Source organism: Mchenga conophoros, linkage group LG7, assembly GCF_057382185.1.
Source record: "Mchenga conophoros isolate Kocher_MC1m ecotype Shallow Benthic linkage group LG7, M_conophoros_male_GT1.1, whole genome shotgun sequence".
NCBI lineage: Eukaryota > Metazoa > Chordata > Actinopteri > Cichliformes > Cichlidae > Mchenga > Mchenga conophoros.
In genome coordinates this window covers 52,821,707-52,841,510 of record NC_140532.1, presented here as the reverse complement: position 1 = coordinate 52,841,510, position 19,804 = coordinate 52,821,707, and the positions used below count along the sequence as shown (strand labels likewise).

The window sequence follows — 19,804 nt, the reverse complement described above, 5'->3', positions numbered from 1 at the left end:
TATGCATTTTTAATTCGACAACAGTTCCTCTAAATTAGACAAAGGATCCTAAAGTGCAAGCACAAAGTGTACTCAAATCTTTCAGAACATTGAGTATGTTATTATGATTTGGTGACAGAGTCCCAGTTGGCTGATAATGAGTCTGGCACAGTGTCTTTATGAAACGAGTGACATGATGTACTGTAGCCTGCAATGCATCACGTTGCTGGGCTGCATGAAAGACAGTGATAAATGCTGCTGTAATGACATTAAAGGTTGTTATTTGTGTTCCACACACAAAACTAACCATGCATCTATAGTTACAACCATGTTTTATTTCATCTTTACACATCCCTGTTCACTATATGTCTCATTTTCCCTCCCCCTCTCGGCCCTGCTCTAGTCACGTACTGCTAACATACAGCCAGAGTCAAAACAAGGGTAATGGCTGCTTTAGAACAGCTTTATTCTGGTGACTGGCTCTGCATGCATGCTCCTTAAGGGCAATGATTTATGACATGAAGAGAGAGACCATAGCAGCAGGAGCAGAAAGCACTCTGCTGGATTGAATGGTGTACTTGAATGATCCTTTGGCAGGTCCATAAGGGCAGTGTCAGGGAAATATAATGGCAGGGGTGCACTACTGGTCTGAAGATAGGGCTCTTTGTAAGAGTTCCAGTAAGGAATATCTGACTGGAATCTTTTTCTTTACAGGAATCTATCAAAGAAATATCAGCCCAAGAAGAACTCCAAAGAAGAAGAAGAGAGCAAGTAAGTTAAATGATGCTGCATACGAGGTAAAAGGAATGCTGTGAAATTTTGAGGTGGAGAGAAGAGCCAGCAATTTTTTAATGAGTAGAAATCACTGGAAACATTTAATAGAAATATATAAAGTCATAAAGCATCATTTAAATGGGGATTTGTTATGTTTTTGCTGTAGTCTTGTATATAATTGGCAGATATGAGAGTGGTATCCTCTCATTATCTCTGTATTTAAAAACATTTAACTATTCCTTTACTTGTTCTCACAGAGGTCGTTTTCTTTCAAAAATGAGCCATGTTTTTGGTAGCCATGTCTTTCCTCTGACTTCATTTCCTGTGGCCCACTAGGTACACCTTCTGTCGAGCCTTCCTAACAACACTGAACGAGTTAAATGATTACGCAGGTCAACACGAAGTTATTTCTGAGAACCTGACATCTCTTATCATCACCGAACTTGCGCGCTACCTACAAGAACTCAAGACTGAGAGAAAATCGGTGAGAGCTTTTGATATCAGATCTTTGGTTATTTTCTTTTTCTCGGTATTTGATTTCTGTTTCTTCTATTCCTCTGTTCCTATGCCATAAAAAACAAACTTTGACTTCAGACAATAGGATATGTTTAAGGAAAACAGACACAATGGGCTTTTTAACAGTGCTTCCCCTTTGCATGTTCTGTTCTCCATGAACCGAGGTCATCCCAGAGTAAATATAGATACACCCAAAGGCTCACCAGAAGAGCAAAACGTGACTGAGTGAGTCCTTTTTATGGAACACAGTCTTCGTCTCTCTGTCATTACACACTTATTCCTTCTTTTAAACCAACTAAATATCGGTACACCACATGCTATTCTTAAACATTTAAATCACTTTTATCATTACCATTATAAAGTGATTAGAAAGAGTGGTGCACTTGCATTGTGTGATGCATAGAAATCAAAGAGTGGTGGAAGAGCAGAAAGCGAGAGAGAGGATGAGACCTAGCCACCTGGGAAAGTGTTCTGAAAATCTTTCATGAGCTCTTTTGTCTTGGAAGTCCTGCTGGGGGAACTGGAGTGGAAACCCAAAACCAGAGTGCTGCTCAAAGGCTCAGTGACCTTTTTTTAGATTGCGTTTTCATTCGCACAGGCACAGACATCAAGGCTCCTACATTTAGTCTAATGCAGGCCATTTACATTTAGTCTATGGACCACATCATTAGTGATCATAATGAATTTTAAGCTAAGTTTTAGATGGAGATGCTACAGAAAAAAACGGGAATTTCCCATATTTGCAAAGAGAAATCACACACCCCCAATTCATTTTTTACTTTGGTTTAGCCTGCTTCATACAGCAAAGATCACATACAGACTTCAGATTTGTCTCTTGTTGTAAAGGTTGATTAGAGAGACTCCTGCTGCTCGCAGGCTGCAGAATGTCACTTTGACCCCACTGTTCCTTCTCATTTCTCTGCACAGTTCCTCTTTTTCTACTCTATTTAATTCTTAAATATATCTGTTTGTCCCTTTTTGACCCTTTCTCATCCTTTTTACCCATTCTTTTCTTTAGTCATGTGTCTTGACTAAAGAAACCTAAAGCAGTATATCTTCAGTTAGCTAGTACTGGGGGTTCCCCTTCATAGCATAGCCATAAAACAAGTTTTATGGCTATGCTATATCCCCTGTCCAGATCAGATAGCTTGTTCTGTACAGAGGATCATTTCATCTAAATTCATTGGGTTTCTCATGTTTTGTACAGTGTCCTTGTGGAGTAAATTTAACCTGTTAAGCTTTCAGTCATTTAAATGATTTTGCATTGAGATTCAAAAGCACATTCATACAACTCCTGAGTACTGGGGTGTGACTTTGGCTTATTTTAAGTGTTGAAAAGCCTGCTATAGAAAAACATAGCACTACCAGAGAAAGTGATATATTGGGTGTTGTTTGTAAAGCCCCCAGCTTCCTATCATCCACTTTTCCCCCCTTATTTCTAAGCACTACTCAGTGTCCCCTCTGCAGCATTTTGTTTGTGTTAGACAAAGCCGTGTAGGCAGACCCAGACAGTGGGATTAGAGGCTGAAGCTGGCCCCTCCAGGGTTTATAGGAAGCTTATTGCGCAGGTAAAAGCCACATTACAAACCCGGAAATGAAAAAAAAAAACCTCATTAAGTTCTCATATGGACTTGTTTTGTAACTTTCTACACTTCCCCTTTGCTGTCTTCTTGAGTGAATCGCTTGCTAAACTCAGCTCGGGGTGGCATAAGAGGTGGCCAGCAGTGTTCTCCTAAAAGGTTTAACATAGCAAATCTATGTGTTTTTACAAAGGTAGAATCACATTTTATATGCTGGACTAAAGCTGTTGTAAGCACAGTAAGAAATATTTTAAATATTTCACAGTTGTGACAACATACTTTCTTGTTTTTGCATTGCTTAATGTCTTAAAGTGTAATATGAAATGTTGAAGAGGGGGCAGGGTTAATATGGGATGAAGGCTCTTTAAGTCTCACTGGACTGTTTGTGCTGAGGAATCATAATAAGGTGTTCAGTCAGCATACTGCTGTCCTTACCGGGTCTCTGACCACAAGGCTTAACTGGCCTCTCTAATGAAGACTGCCGAAGACCCTTAGACTGTGCAAGACTTCCTATAACTCATCATAGGTTCCCTTTTTTATATAAGTATGTGACATATTCAGCCAGGTAGAAAATTTAAAAAAAGAAAGACACTAGCTCATTTAGCTGCAAAGACCAGAAAAAAATGCATTGCATTTAGTGGAAAAGCAATAGATACTAGGTGCTTTTGTGCCAGAAAATATCATCCTTGTTGTTCTCGTTGAGGCAGGCAAGAAAGAGAAACCATGGTAAAAACAGTGCATCACTCTGGGCTGTCCTCAAATGCCTTCTTGTGTTGAGTGGAAAAGCAAATAGGAAGGTGAGAGGGAGAATTGATCGTTGGATCTTCCAGTAGTCTCTGCATGCATATATCAATCCAGAATGACTTCAGTATAAACAAACGCTGCAGTACCACTAGGTTTGAACTGTTGCCTAATGGATTCGACATGAGGAGAAACGTCCCAGTGGAGCTTTCATAGGGTTTAATCATCTCTGTCGTCTCTAGAAGTCCACACAACCTGTGGCTATTTCCAGTACCTAATGATTATATGCATGCTGACAGCTGTATGAGGCTGCAGGTTCACATTCCTATGACCCAAGTCAAGTCAATGAATGAGTAATATATCAGTTAACTGCTGCATATGCACAGATGTGCACGTGCACATCTTGACTCAAGTGAGCTTAAAGATGCACATGCTAAGCAGTAAAGAGGTTTTCTCTTTTACGTGTCAGAGAATACAGATTTTTACAGTGGATAAGGCAGCTTGTGAGTGCACATCACACTCAGCTCAGCCTGGAAAAGGATGCCAGTAAAAAGAGGCATGTAAGGATCATGGTTGTGAAAACCCAAATCTCTGTCCTTAGATGCCTCGTATCTTTGTCATGTGCTATGGTACCTGGATGGTATTAGAGAGTCTGTGTCGCAGCATGAGGAATTCCTTTATTTATGAAGGATGTGTCACAGTCATGAAAAAGCATGCCTACTTTCCATTATTAAGTGAATATTCAACTTTGATCTTTGATTTCATATTATTATTATCTAATCCCACTTTTATTAAACTTTAACCTCCTAAGACCCGAACTCTTTCATGTCATGCATTTTTAATTTCTCTTTGCTATTTGGGCTGATTGGGACCTGATAAATGTAAAAACCAAGAATTACCAGATTTTATTTTAATTTTTACCAGATTTTTGTTACTGAAAGAAATGAGATCCACATATGAGGACGTTTATTTTAAAATTTTATAGAACAGTGGCAGTATACTGTCCTCGTAAGTGAATATCAGGCCCTTGTAGAGCAAAATTTAGTATTTTGGTCTAGACAACCAAAAATGTGATGTTCACATATGTGGACTCCAGGTCCTAGGAGGTTAAATATGAATGCAGCAAAAGGATGAATTCTGGGTCAAGAATTTTTTAGGCCTTTTTCTCTCACTTGTTCTGGTAATGGAAATGGCTTGAGGTCACTGAACTGCTCTCAAATGTCACTGCAGTCACATGCTCTTATTGATTAGCATGAATGGAAAAAAGATGACATGCTCATTGAGTTCTGAATGGGCTACGAGGGATATTTGTATCACCAGGGTCTGTTAATTTAAACACTGAGAAACCAGTACGGCAGAGCATCTGCTCTGATCGCTGTATATGTGCCGTCCCAGGTGGCTGATGGCTCTTTTTATTGTGTTTGAAAGTAAAACTGCCTCATTTGTCCCTGTAGTCAGTAAATCTTCATCCTCCAGCAGATCTTGTAAACCTGATGGAGCTGTTTATCGCAGTTTGTTTATCTCCATAGATATTTGTTTTTTTTTTAAACTAGATGATGTGCAGATTTCTTTTTTATAAATGTGGTTATAGAGGTAAATATTTGGTTGAACGAATTCTCCATAGTAACAGTGATGTCATACGGTCTGTGAGCTTGTGTTGTGTGGAGAGGCTTCACATTCACTTATCAATTACCAAGAATTACTTTCAGAGTACATCATTGAAAAGTTGGTGTTATTAAACAGTCACCTGCAGGTCCTGGTTAGCAGCTTTTTTTTTTTTTTTTGGCTAGTTAAATGTTGCATTGTTGGGAGCTGACTTTAGCAGTTCCACAGTGTCCTGTTTTTTCTTTTTGTAACGCTCAAATACTTCCTCTGAAACACTGGAACACTTCCTTATTTTACTCAGCTTCCCTCGAAACTTTGGGAAATGGGAAGTGTGAATGCCTGAGGTACACCAGGTTGCATTCTCACTTACTACTCTCATGTCATTCAAGTAAGATGAACTTTTAAGCCTCCTGCATCATTTGTAATTTCACATCTCTTGCTTATTTAATCAGAATACCAACTTCCTTGTGCTTCCCAAGCACTGAAATACCAGCAGCGTACAAACAGCAGCTTTCTGTTCTTTACAATAGCCTGGGTCCGTTATTGAATAGCAGCATCGATATTCAACTCAGCTACTGGTCCCAGCTTCCGCAGTCTGCGTTACTATGGGATACCGCATTAATAGTCAAGTCCCTGTGCCATTTTCATTTGATTCTTTTTGAAGTCCTGTGCAGATTAATCTTTCTGTCAGCAGTTAAAGAAGTATTTGCATGCTTTATAGCTAATCGCAATCTATTAAAAAAGAAAAAGTTTAGATTGTACCCGTGTGTTTGCAGTTCCAGGGGATTTGGCTGTGATCCACACAGAGAGCTGTAGAGGGATGTGCTCTGTCGTCGGGCCAAGTGCACGTTAGTAGGCTAAGCGAGGCCATGTACAAAAAGCACAGCGTATTTGCTGTACAAGTTTAGACTAGCAGCTGCCACCTAGTCCTCTCCAATATGCTACAGTTGACATTGCCAAAATCCTTCATTGTGTGTTTGCCTCTAAATAGTTTCTATCATTTAATTCATGCCTTGTTCTCTGTAAATTTCTATTTTATGTTGCTTCAGCTGCTATTATAGAACTTCATCAGTTAGCCTTTATCTGTTTCTTATTCTGCCCACTTTGCTCTGGCTGTTACTATCATGTTTATTAATACAGTTTTTTTTTGGGAAAGTACAAACTTTACCTGGTAATGGCTCTAAAACAGTTAGGGGAATACCAACATGATTACTGCTTAGTCAGACATCAGAGCTGTCACACAGAGAAAAGGGGGATCATCAGACTAATCATTAATATTGTTTGTAGGTCACAGTATTGCAGTGTTTGACCAACAGAATTTCCCTCATCCAACAGTAGATTCATGCTTTTAGTAGTTTCTTTCAACACGCTTTCTAATAAGCTGTTTATAACTTCTTGGTCTTATGGATATATTTTTTTAACTATTTCTGGTAAGAAAAAAGTAGGATTTAGTAAGTTTTATCAAATAATATGCATTCTGTATTTGCATGACCCTCAACAGAGAGCAGAGAGGACTGCTTTTTAAAAACAGAAACCTTTGGTGCACAGCTCTGCTATGAGCATGGTGCTTTGTGAAGACAACTCTGTGTACAGTATCTTTGACTGGTTTTAATGATTTTACTGTTAACCTGTTTTTGTCACTGTTACACACTTTCTCTGGAGCTGTGTTGGTACCCCTGTGGTGAGCCTGTGGTTAATCTTTCATCAAACAGACTTTTAGCCTCCTGCTCAAGCTTGACTATATCTCTGAGCACTAAGCTCGTGGGTTCTATGGTCGTAATTTTTAGAGTATGTACAATACAGTGTCTATTTGAATTTGCACAGTTGACACTAATACTTCACTGTCACAGTGTAGGAACTATTCATAGTGGTTAATGATTACCTCATCTAATTTGTAAACCCTACTATATCAAAGACATGTTCATCTGATTTTAAATCCCTTGAGCTCATAAATAATATGAGAGAAATTAACAATTCTGTACTTTTTCTGTTTTCTCTTGCAGCACTTCCATGATGGGCGTAAGGCACAGCAGCACATTGAAAGCTCGTGGAAACAGCTGGAAGCGGTAAGTGAACCTATTTACGTGCAGTTCCACAGTTGTGCACTAGTTGCAACAAATACATACTGAGCTTGCATCATTTGCAACTATAACATTATGAAATTATAAATGACTAAAATAAACCAGTTTTTCTGGATCGCTTGTCAGTTTCTCTTGGCTTGGGAGCCAGAGGCACTTCAGATTTTCGTGGCAGCCTAACCCAACCTAGAAATGAGTGTAATACAAGGTGAAAAAAACAAACAAACAAAAGCAATACTTCTTTGAACAAACAAATATCTGTTTCTTTATGAAGGATTTGCTCCAGGCATTTTAGATCATTCGAGTTATTTCCCAGGTGAAGAGTTGCTACCAGTCAGCAGTAATAAAGTAAAATATATAAAGCACATCATTATCAAAAACTGCCAGACATGAGGTGTTAGTGGGAAAAATGTAAATCAGCAGAGGTCCTTGTACAGAAAAACCTCCTGTTATGTCCTAAAATCTCAGTGTACATTTTCTTTTACATGCAGTGAGGGGGACAGAAGTCACACACTGTAAATAATAATAATGACATCAGATGAATTGATTGATACACACACTGCCTGAGGTGCACCTAGTACTGAAGACTGAAACACTGAAGTATAATGTAAATATCAGCTGCTGGCAAGATTTTAAGTACATTGTTTCTCGTGCTGAAAAAGTGCAGGTCCAGGATTTCTGTTTGTATTTGTAGTAAAGAAGCTCGAAGAGAAATTGCACAGAACACTACTTCTTATCTCTGGCTGGCCCCTTTGACGGGGGAGAGAAAGCGTGTGAGAGAGATGCCTTGTCCTTCTCAAACTTCTCTGTGCACTCAATGGATACCATTGTATGTGAGGCAGATAGGCATAGTTCAGAGTGCACACTAGCCCAACAAACACTGATTGTTCAGTTAGAGGGGTCGAAAGAGGGTTGGATGAATGCTTGTTTTTCTGTACACAAATGACCACTATGAACATTTGTTTAATCTGCAGACTGCAGACTTTAACAAACCCTGTTCCTGTGTCAGTTGACATAAACTGACCTCTGCTGCACACAACGCCAGGCCTTAAATGTATTTGACGTACACGTACACATTATGACGTCCATTACTGTGCTTATTTAAAAGTCAAGTAATATAGCGTTCTGCTATAGCTCGTGGCAGGAATTGACTGATGTAATGTGTGTGATCTCATTAAATCATTAAACCCTCTTATTTCAGAGTAAAAAACGGTTTGAGAGGGAGTGTAAAGAGGCAGAAAGAGCACAGCAGTACTTTGAGAAGATGGATGCTGACATTAACGTGACTAAGGCTGACGTGGAAAAGGTATGTGTTGTGTCACCTCATATCCAATGAGCTTGCCCTGTACCCTTCATGCTTAACACGACTGCCTGGGCTTCTCACCCTCCCACCTAGCAACCTTTTTGTCACGATTTTCTTTTCCACGTATTCCCCCTTTTATGCCCCGATCCTGAGTCCTCGTTCCAATGAGCCTAAAAGACAGCAAAGACTGACTGATGACGTTCTTGATGCCAGGAACTGTGCGAAGAAGCTGGCATTGTCCCAGCAGCACAGTGATCTGCTGCTAAACAAAGCTGATAGCAGCAACAAGTCTGGATTATCTATGTAGAACAGCCACCAAACATCTTTGTTTAGTATAAAAAGGTTTGGTTCTCTTATGTGTCTTTCGGTTTATACATGTAGGTTTGTTTTTACTTTTTGACTGTGAAAAACTAAATAAGTAGTGTGCTGTTTTAGAGATTATATGTCCTGTTCAATAAATCATCACAAGGCGCAATCATCCGATTCTCAGAACTTGCAGCCCACAGTCTCCTGGGCCCGTAGCTGATGTCATTTCCTGTTGTCATGACCAATTAAAAGAGCCCTCAAAATCTCAGACCCACACAGCTCCCACGCCCGCAAGGCATCATGGGTCAGCAGCGCATGTTCCTGCTGCTCATCAGCTGTTGGAGCAGAGCTGAGGCTCACAGTTGACACAGTTCAGACCTGATTATTATGCAAATATAGGCTGGAATAAAGAGCCTTTCTACACTCTGGACATGCAGCCAGAGAACTACAGTCATCTTAAGAGAGCACTGAACTCAGCTGGAAAGACAGCAGCTCAAGAATCTATTGTTGAAGCAGGAGTTGCTGTACTCATATCAGAGTTATGTTTATTATCACACAACATTCATAAATTGCACATGATATCAGCAAATGAAACGATCATTTGATTTTCACTTTATTTGAGTTCAGCCTGTTTGTAAAGTGGGGACATAAACTGTGTCATAGTATGCCAGATTCTTCACAAAATAGTCTTAATCTTACATTATAGGTACATATGCAAGCAATGTTCATGAACAGTGTATGAACCGTAGTTAACTTGACAAGCCCATTAAAACCACTGATATTGCCCTTTTATTTAAATACATCTCTCACATTACATATCATTTAATTGTGCTTTAGTCCTCTCCTAGTCCTCCTTTGGATCATTTGGGTGAACTTGGCTTGCTTTTTTACTTACTCATCTTTCAGGAAAACCTGAAAGATGATCTTGTCAGCGTCTTTCTATAACAGGTACTTTTCTTCCAAAAAGTACAAAAAAGCAGAGCTTAGTGTTCTTATTAAGATATAGAGTATAGCCACTTAGACACTTGCGTTATTACATTTGCTGCAAAATACATGCACAGTTTAAAGGTACCCAGATGAAATGTCACAACCACAGCTTAGTTTGCATTTTAGTCATAGTGAAAAATGTTGCTCCATGAGGAGGTTTGGGGTGAACAGATAGGTGGTGGCATGGTGGTAGGAAAAGCAGAGAAAGAGTCATGTATATTTTGACCTGTCCAAATCAGTATTTTCCAGCTAAGTTGGCTAAATATTTAACAGAGATGTATTTTGAAAGTTCACTTCAACTAGATGCTTTTGTCGGTCATGCAGTGCCCTTAATGCAAAAGAGCTGCTGTTTGTCGAGCTGGAGTTTTGTGGTTTTAAGCACAGCTGGAGCAAACCTCTAAGTGTTCTCTCTCCACCTCTGGCAAACAAATCCCTTAATTAGGGGTTTGGATTTGCAGCCCAGATATCCACAAACACAGTTACGGTTCTTTGAGGGACCCCTGGCCCTCACACACACTGACAGACTTCCCTGTTGTGGATTCTCCGTCATAAAGTATAGGGACACAACATATTGCCTTCCTCTCAACTGTTCAGCCTCTACCAGTAGCGGAGAACAGCAGCTTAAAATCCCACTACTTTAGTGGTGATCGTGTTTGTTTATTCTGATACCAGCTTCCTTTTTTAGCGATGATTCTCGAGGTGGTGCAGGAAGTGCATCTATAGCAACTTCTTGTTTAGCTAGAAACAGCTAATAATTCTTTTGTGTGTATGTGTGTGTTTGTAAATTTATTTTATGCCATGCCTTGAAGCGAAGTTTCCATAAGGTAGGTCCAGCGAGCAGAGAACCCGTATCTGTCGGAACACACACTGTCTCGACTTGTGTCTCGATATACACACGGTCTCCTGTAGAGTCTGACACATAGCCTCAACCAGGTCTGTTACCACGCCCTGTCCTGTCTGACTGTGGCTTATCGCGCTGTCTGCTGCTGTACACTTTCCCACTCTTGATTTTTATGTGTAAGAAATATGAGAGAAAGGCTGATTATGCTAAGTCAAACCTTTATAAACATTCATGCAGTTTGTGTTCCACATTCTCATTATTTCATCAAACTCTTCTTTAAAATCCACATTTGACAGCTAGATAAATAACTTGAAATGTGTAAATATGTATTTATACCCATTAGTGACAGCTAGCAAAACAGGTAATTTCCAGAAAATGACAACAGGATGTGATGTGGCTGCAGGCACAGCAACTCGTTTTGAAGCACTGGCAAAGTTACCATGGTGATAGCGCGTACCCTCATTATTTCTAAACACATTCAGTACACTTTGCATGCACCTACACTTGCAAAGCACATACGCTAAATGCATGCTCACATGCTGGCGTTTAGAATTTAAACAGCTGGACTTCTCCATGTGCTTTTTAGCTTTTCTCTAGATTTCACGTTCCTTGTCTTTCGTAGGCTGTGTGACTCACAGCCAATCATTTTCCACTGAGGTATCATTTGTCATCCCTCATGTGCTGGAAATAATGTACCTTTGTATCTGACGTGTGTCTCGATGTACTGTGTGTGTGTGTGTGTGTGTGTGTGTGTGTGTGTGTGTGTGTGTGTGTGTGTGTGTGTGTGTGTGTGTGAGTAAATGAGTCAGTGAGTTAGAGATACTCTGCTCTTGCTCTTAGTTCGGTGTGTAGGTGAAAACTGGATGAAGTCCTTTAAATGTTTCCTCTTCACTATGAGAGATCAGGGTTATGTTTCCTTGGCTGGCTCATACAGTTATACAGCTGCTCTTTTTTCTGTGTAGCCTTCAGCAGATTAAATGCTGATCACAATCACAGGTTCATGAGGTAACTCTTTGTTACAGATGACCCATTGAAATCAGTATTTATGTGAGGACGGCCTTAGGTCTGATGGAAAGAGGAAACAGATAGGAGTACTTAGCTGCACGCAACACTAACGCACATACACACAACCCGCACAGGCTGTCTAGCTGAGATAATCTCATCTCCATCTGCTTAGATTCGTAATAGGCCTCTCCTGCAGCATTTCTGACTGCCTTCCTTCCTTCCCTTAGACTAGCTTAAAATAATCAACATTATCGACAGCAGAGGCAGGCCAGACGGGGCGGACAGAGAAAATCCAAATCCCTCCATTCTGCAGCCTGTGCAGGCTGTTGTCGTCTTCTTTATTTGTTTGTTCTGCCCTACATATAATCTAATGCCAAAGGCTGTTGCTGCTTCACAACTCTGAATTGCACCTTTAGATATGCATTCACAAGCTCTCTGTGAATATGTGTGTACATATGCATGAGTGCTCATATACACAAATAGTTGACTCATTTAGGTTTTTATGCTCTGGCTGTGTCTGTGGTCTGTTTTCATCAGGGGACACGAGGTTAGTGAAGAGAATGTGGTTGTGATATATGTGCTTGTGTGTGTGTTTTTTCTTCAGGCACGACAGCAAGCTCAGATGAGGCACCAGATGGCTAGTGACAGTAAGAGCGAATACGCCGCCTACCTGGAGAAGTTCAACAAGGAACAGAATGAACATTACTATACAATTATTCCCAACATATTCCAGGTACATACAACAGCTCTGCAGTGTATGATTTACCTCAGCCGATTTGTCATAAAGCTGGTTTTGGTTCATCAGTGTCACCATTAAATAGAAATTATTTACTCTTCCCACGTGAGAATATTAACACCTCCAAAATTATTGCATTTTTTTCTGTTTTTTCTGTTTTTTCTCACGTAACCAATGATTGCACAGTAATGCACTTTTATCTTGTGAATTCAAAGCTGTTTGCAACTCGCTACACTCAACCCCCCCTGCAGGTCTGTTGCTAAAATTACATTTTTGTCATGCAGGAAACACTGACAGAAGCAAGCAGTCCTTATTTTAAGTGCAGTTATTTTTGTCTTATCTTCATCTTACAGTTACAAAGTTTGTGACTTTGAATTCACTGTTTTGTAAAGTTCATGATTTTTGAGCGCTCCCATTTCCAGTGTTGTTTAGTCTGACCATCAAAGACAGCATCAAAAGACAGCACTTTGAGATAGATTAAAGGGTTTTTGATTTTTTCCAGTCAAACTCTACCCACACTTTTGTTTATGTATAAATATGCTTGTATCGAACTGTAGAAACTTCAAGACATGGAGGAGAAAAGAATTGAGAGGATATCAGTGTGCATGAAGACATTTGCAGACGTGGATCGCCAGGTGCTGCCCATTGTGGGAAAATGTTTAGATGGCATGACAAATGCTGCCGAGTCCATTGAGCCCAAGGCTGTGAGTATCTGTCTATTTATCCATTTAGTCAATTATTTCCTTGTGGTAACAATACTAATTGGCAATAAATCCTATAACCTTGAAAAGCCTGTGTATTTCCCCTTAAATGGTGCCACAATAGTAAGGAAAATGCATTTGTGGGTTGAGTATCGGAGAATGTGGGTTTTGCTAATGAAAAACTTGGAAGATCTTTTGGATGACTGAAGTCTAAAGAAACAAAACATACTGGCAATTAAACAATTTCTTCATTTAACAAACAGGGCCTCGGTAGCATGTGGAAGAAGCATATACAGCATATACAGCTGCTCTACAGCCTCTCTCTGTATATATTATAATATCTGGGTGGTCTTTATCCTTCAAACTTGGGTCCAGCTTGGGGGTTACTGCTCCATTACCATGGAGACCACTCTTACCTTCATCCTGCACATCTTCTCTAGCTCCTCTCTCAGCCTTTGTTACTTCTTGAGCTTGCTGTGTTCCTTCTTCCAGATGTTGCTATCACTCGGTATAGCTGTATCTGTCACTACAGTCGTCCTCTCTGCTTGTCCACCACTGCTATGTCCAGTTGGTTAGCCATCACCAGTTTGTCTGTCTGTATCTGGAAGTCCCACAGAGTTTTAGCGTACTCTGGGGGCCTGGGGGGGGGTTATCCCATTTTCATCTTGAGACTTCCAGGCTATACTCAGCAGAGATGTTCCTGTATACTATGCCAGAAAATTGGTTATGGCATTCCATATACGCCCTGCCTGTTAGCATCTTGAACTCCTACTATTATATGTTGGATTGTCTCGGGAGCACCTCTGCACAGTCTGCACCTAGTGTCTTGCCAGCTATATATGTATACTATATACATGTACCTCTTAACCAGGTCTTGGTTAACCCATCACTGTATGGGGGTTATTACTCAATCAGCCAGTCTATCACTGACAACCCACACAATCCCAATTATGCTTTCACTTAAACAACAAGTAGTTGAAGTCTTGGGGGACTTGTTAAAAGGTGAAAACACCTCGCCTCTCCAAACAAAGTGGGAGGACCTTGTCGTAAATAGAAAAGCTGTACAAGCTTATTCAATTACTATAGTCCCCTCTTACAGTAAGGAAAATTAGTGACATACATTTCTTTAGCTTGTATGTCACTAATTCTTTAGCTTTCTGTGTTAAAAATACTCCTCCTTAAAGGGGTATTACCCTGATATTAGACAGAAAATTCCATTAATCCCTCAACAGATGTACTTCACACCTGGTGAAAGCAATTGTGTAATATGTGTGGTTTTGGAAGGAAACTTATAAAGACTGAAATAGTAAGAGTGATTGTGTCATTAGGATTATATCCATTTTGGCTGTAGGATTACCATTTCTGACAGAGCTGCACACTGGGGATGTGAAATCTGAAAGACACGTATATTTAGGAGCATTTATCAAGTGAAGGCGTTTTTGAGAATATATTACGAAAAGTCACAGAGAATTAGGCATTTAGTGCTTCCTTTTTGGCTACTCTTTTTTATTCAAATATGTTTAAAGTGGATCTGAATAAAATGCAAACTTCAACACCGTTATTTTTTACCTTAAAGATGATGAATGCCGGTTAACAGACATGGTTTTTAGTTGAACAGAGTAACACAGAGTTAGGTAGCCTAACTCTGGTAAATGGTAACAAAGGCTAGCTATGAGTAGCTGTAAAGCGCACACATTAATGTGTTAAATCTTGCCCCGTTTCTAGTCTTTATGCTAAGTTTAGAAAGCTGGCCATAGATGTGAGAGGTTTATCAGTCTTGTCATTTATCTCTCCTGGAAAGAGAACAAGGCAGTTTCTAATATGTCAGACAATTCCTTAAAGAAAACGTAAACCAAGGATTAAGGTTGTGTCTCATTGCTTATAGTTATTTATTATTTAAATAGGTAAAAGGAGAGCAGCATTTGCCTGTGTTTAAAAGTGTGATATATTGAGCTGTCACATGTTGGCTGCCTGCTGTATGACAAAAAAACCCGAAACCATCCGCAGGGATCACATAGTTTGTGTATGTGTAGCTGTGTATGTGTGTGTCCTTGGCTAGGCTCCAGGAAGATGATTCTGTGCTGGAGTAAACAAGGGCAGGGAATAACACATCACATGCTACTTTTCCTCTGGCAGATACTCTTCCTCTTTTCTTCTTCTCTCACATATGGAGGACACAAGAGCAGATCTCTGACCCCCTGATCCTAACTCCAACCAGACCCTTTGCTATTATCAGTTCAGAAAGGCTGGTGTGCACTGCAACTGATGAATGTGCGTCTTCCTGTGTCTGAGAAGCCTGGCTGTATCCCCGACCTCAGTGTTTGCTCATAACTCCTGCCTGACAGATTTAGGCCTTTTCCTCTTTCTTCTGTAGGCCACAAACTGAGTAATTCCAGCTTCTCTTCTTTCTTGACACACTCTTGAATTGTTATCAGAGAGAAAGTGATATAAACAACTGAGTCACCGGGCCACATTTGTGTTGCGTATAATCACCAGACCTATGTTGCTCGATACATTCTCAAACAACAAAGACCCTCCCTTTAGTTATTGTTTGGTATCTGAAAAGCTACTTTGAAAAAGTCGTTGACGCAATTAAAGAGGTTCCAGGATTAAGGGTTCTGCTAACTGCTGCAACTGTTGTCTCTCACTAGGACTCTAAGCAGGTGGTGGAGTCCTTCAAGTCCGGTTTCGAGCCCCCAGGAGATGTAGAGTTTGAGGACTATGGCCAGGCCATGAAGAGGACAGTATCTGAAACCAGCCTGTCCAACACCAAAGAGAGCAAAGAGAAGCCTGGTGTCAAGGCCAAAAGCAAACTGTGGCCTTTCATTAAGAACAAGAACAAGGTAACAATGAATGAACACCTTACTCAAAAATCACTGCTACACCCGAACGTATTGCAAAACATCACTAGTTGTGGTGCAGTTTCCTCGCCTGGAGCTCACTTTGCACTTTCAGGAGATTTATATGGGCTGGGGTGGAGGGATATTACAGGTCCCATTATGTTTGTTCTTATGACTTTTTATTTAGTGGCTGTAGAAATATATGTGTTCAGTGTTTGTAGTGTGTGTTACAGTCTTGGTGTTGATTCTGTATTAAATTTATATATTTTTAATAGATTTTTTTGACTTTTGTTCACTATGTTAACTTCAGAAATTTATTGCTAGTTCTCTGTTATTATTGCCATTTTTGTTGTTATTATTTGCCACCCGTTTCCTCCCCTGGCAATCACCCTCACCGATTTTGGAGCCTCCCTTTCATAACACACACTAATATATTTCTACTTTTCACTCTATGAACGGACTCAAGTGGCAGATATTAACTTCCTCTTGGATCTGATGTAACAGTCTTCCCTCAGTACTTTTCCACTGACTGATCATCCTTGAGTAGCTTCCTTTAGCTTCCTGTGTCTAAACATCAAGACTGATCTCTGGCTGTCTTATGGGCTGGTGGCACTGTTGGTATTGAATTAGAACAGAGTGTGATTGAGCAATCGTTTGTGAGTGTGTGCGCGTGTGTGTGTGTGCACGTCTGTGTGGGTGAGGGAGAAAGCGAGTTTGTGCAATGCTACATGAGAAACCCTGGTGTGCAGAAAATGGTGCAACCTCCCAAAATTAAGGCAAACTTATAAAGGCAGAATTTGGGAGCATAGTGTACAGAGAGGTATTTACACTGTACATGCACACAAGGACACATGCATGCCAACAGAAACACAAAAACAATATTGGTTTACAGAATAAAAAAAAAGATTTCTTAATCGCGCACCAGTGCATGTGCAATGTGCATCATGTGGTATCCTAAAACTCATCACTGCTTCACTCTCTCTCCTTAACTGCTGGTTGATGAATTATGCAGTCAGATGTTTTAGAGCCGCAATAAGCAATTAGATTAGGCTGATGATGGCCTCAAATTCAGCAGCTGTTATCCTCGGGGATGTGGTGAATTACTCGTCTTAGCTGGCATGTTGACGAGGTTGGGAAAGTAAAAAAACAAAACTCAAACGGTGGTTTCTAAAATGGAAGCCGGCATGCGCTTTGAAACTCTTCGCTGTTTGCTTTGTGCATCTGCTTGCTTTAACACGTTTGTGCGCTTTCTACTCACTCTGGTCATTTTGTTCTTTTTAATTCTTTAATTTTTTTATGTTTTATGTGTTGAACAGTTTATTTTTCCCCACAACATAACTGCTACTCTGGGTTTGACATCCCTTTGGTTGTCTTTTATGTTCCTTTGGGTTTTCTGTTGCGTGTGTTTATTTTTTAATATTTGTAGGAGGCTTATTTATTTTGTTTTGTGTTCCCTCCTCCTTTTCCTCCTTTGTCTTTTTTCGTTGGATTCTCGACCCCTTCTTCTTCTTCTTCTTCTTCTTCTTCCACGTTTTTCCTCTTCCTCTCCGTCACGGCTCCCTCTCTTATTGGTAGCTTATGTCCCTGTTAACGTCCCCCCACCAGCCCCCACCTGCCCCCCCAGCCTCATCCCCACCCTCACCCTCTGCTGTTCCCAACGACCCCCAGTCTCCCAAGCAGCACAAGGAGCCCCTCTCCCACCGCCTCAACGACTTCATGGCCTCCAAACCCAAAATGCACTGCCTCCGGAGCCTGAGGCGAGGGGTAAGTGTGTGTGTGTCCAAGCCAGCTTTGTGCCTGTGTTTGTGTGTCTGTACACCTGTACCTGAGCTGTGTGGCTGCTACACTGTATGAGTGAATAATCCAAAGACGTGCTGAGCTTTCTTGGATGGTCATGATGGCTACAGCATCATTATTACTTCTGTTGCCAGTAACCAATCAAGTGTAAGCAACGCGACCTCCAACAAGTGTCCCACCTTCACTCATACAGTGCTCAGCTTTTGTGCTTCTCTAGCATGCTTCTGTAGAGCATTACCATTACCTATTGACTCCATGGTATGTGTCCTACTCACCAACAGCCTCTTCATCTTGTCCCTTCATTCTTCAGATTAACTGTGCTCACAATGACAGTCCCTCTCTACCACCTTCCCCTTCTGACAGAAACTAAGGAGCCTAAGCAGTGTTGGCAGTAGCATGAAGACTGCACTTGCTCCCTGTGCTCTTCTCTGCAGTCTATGCTGGAGGCAGATTGTTTTGGGTTTTTGCACGTGCTAGGAACCAAGAAGAAGGTTAAACCTTCAAGTATGAATCAAGCGATTGGTATGGTGGGAGAGTAAGTTTAGACAACTTCCTGAGGGATGGTTTTATCAGCACCTCTCCAGTGCCCTTGTGTGTGTCATCACAATTTCTGCTCTAAAGTCCAGTGCGTGTTTTGTAGAGATACAGGCGACAGTTGCTGGGGAAGGTCACAGCATGCTTTCCTGTCCTTTCTTACTTCACTCTCCAGTTGTCCGTGACCTCAGGAATGGGCTGTAACTCCCAATGTTCCTTCCGGACTCCACAAATATCGTTTTTTTGTTTATGCTCATAATTTGAAATGGGAGCAGTTCAGAGTAAAAACATTGGTTTGAATTGGTGCTAACATGACGTCTGAAAAGGCAAAAGAACAATGTGTTGCAGTAGTGCAGTGTGTGAGTATCGAAGAGGAAATGATTCAAATGAGGCAGTGCAGAGGGAAGTGCGTATTTCTTTCGAGCAGGTCTATCAGGAAGTGCATGTTTCTAAAAGCGGATGTGTTGCAACAGCTCATGAGAAGACAGATAAAAAGAGTTAAATCAGATGCATTGTTTTCAACTATGCACAGATTAAACTGAAGTTTGACCTTATTCTAACATTTCATGGTATAAGAAAGGCTGAATAAAGGTTTAAAGGTTAAAAGCTTTATCAGACCGGAAAGCCTTGTGGAGATCTTTAAATTCATCAGTACTGCTTTCCATTCCTAACGAGGGTGCATTGAATTGATCTGTAGGTGTTTTTACATCTAGTGGAAGTTTATTTTCTGTGTTTAGATGCTGGTTGATGTAGATTACCGTGTTAAAATATTGCTTTCTTTTTGGAATAAATCTAATAAAACATCAAAAATGTAGGTAACCATGGTAACAAGCACTTTATCACCATTTGGAGGTAAAAGGCTTATTTTCTCTTCCTTTTTCTTCTACTGTCTTTTCAAACTAGGGTCATCATCATAAGTCTGTAGGAAGTCTAAATATATTGGACTAACGTATGTGGTAATGTTAAGATGTGGTTTTGTACGTGCCTGTGACCTCTCAGCGATGTTACTCACTGAATCAAAAAGTGGTATCGTGACAGAAGACAGTGCATGTGCAGAAGGCTTTGGAGAGCTAGAGTAGGGAGCTCACCATGTCATAATGGGAAAAGGTAATTTGCCTAAAGCCCTACATGATAAAAACCATTTATCATTGCTTAATCCATCCATCCTTTTTGTGTTGCGTATATGGGTACACAGCATTTAATTTGATTCAGAAAATGTTTAACCTAAAAAGTAATATAATATACTAAATAATTACTTTCCCTTGGTTATTGTCTTGAAAAGACTCAAATGTAACTCCAGCATAATCCCTGTTTGAAAATCCACCAATAAAATCTCTTACAGTCACATTCTGTCATTACAGCTGTAGGAAAACAAATAAAATACACAAGTGTTGCTGTAGTCGTGTCTGTGGGGGTGGGGTGTTGTGTCTCCGCGCAATGGCAGGATGTCTACACCTGCAGGAGAGCTTGTGTGCACTGCA

At 40.5% G+C, this 19,804-nt stretch overlaps 1 protein-coding gene across 22 annotated transcripts in view; it reads left to right on the top strand.

Moving 5' to 3' along the window:
• Nucleotides 1-19,804, top strand: part of fnbp1b (formin binding protein 1b) — a 55,473-nt gene that overhangs the window by 22,250 nt on the left and 13,419 nt on the right. For 9 of the 22 annotated variants that reach the window (XM_085280094.1, XM_085280092.1, XM_085280086.1 and 6 more), the window contains exons 3-11: nucleotides 694-750; nucleotides 1,090-1,237; nucleotides 7,199-7,261; nucleotides 8,475-8,579; nucleotides 10,679-10,693; nucleotides 12,320-12,448; nucleotides 13,009-13,155; nucleotides 15,804-15,995; nucleotides 17,568-17,756. In XM_085280094.1, the coding sequence (XP_085136220.1) occupies nucleotides 694-750; nucleotides 1,090-1,237; nucleotides 7,199-7,261; nucleotides 8,475-8,579; nucleotides 10,679-10,693; nucleotides 12,320-12,448; nucleotides 13,009-13,155; nucleotides 15,804-15,995; nucleotides 17,568-17,756 (1,045 nt within the window). The remainder of the gene's footprint in view (nucleotides 1-693; nucleotides 751-1,089; nucleotides 1,238-7,198; nucleotides 7,262-8,474; nucleotides 8,580-10,678; nucleotides 10,694-12,319; nucleotides 12,449-13,008; nucleotides 13,156-15,803; nucleotides 15,996-17,567; nucleotides 17,757-19,804) is intronic. The other 13 variants (XM_085280099.1, XM_085280098.1, XM_085280100.1 and 10 more) reach the window with 5 other exon arrangements.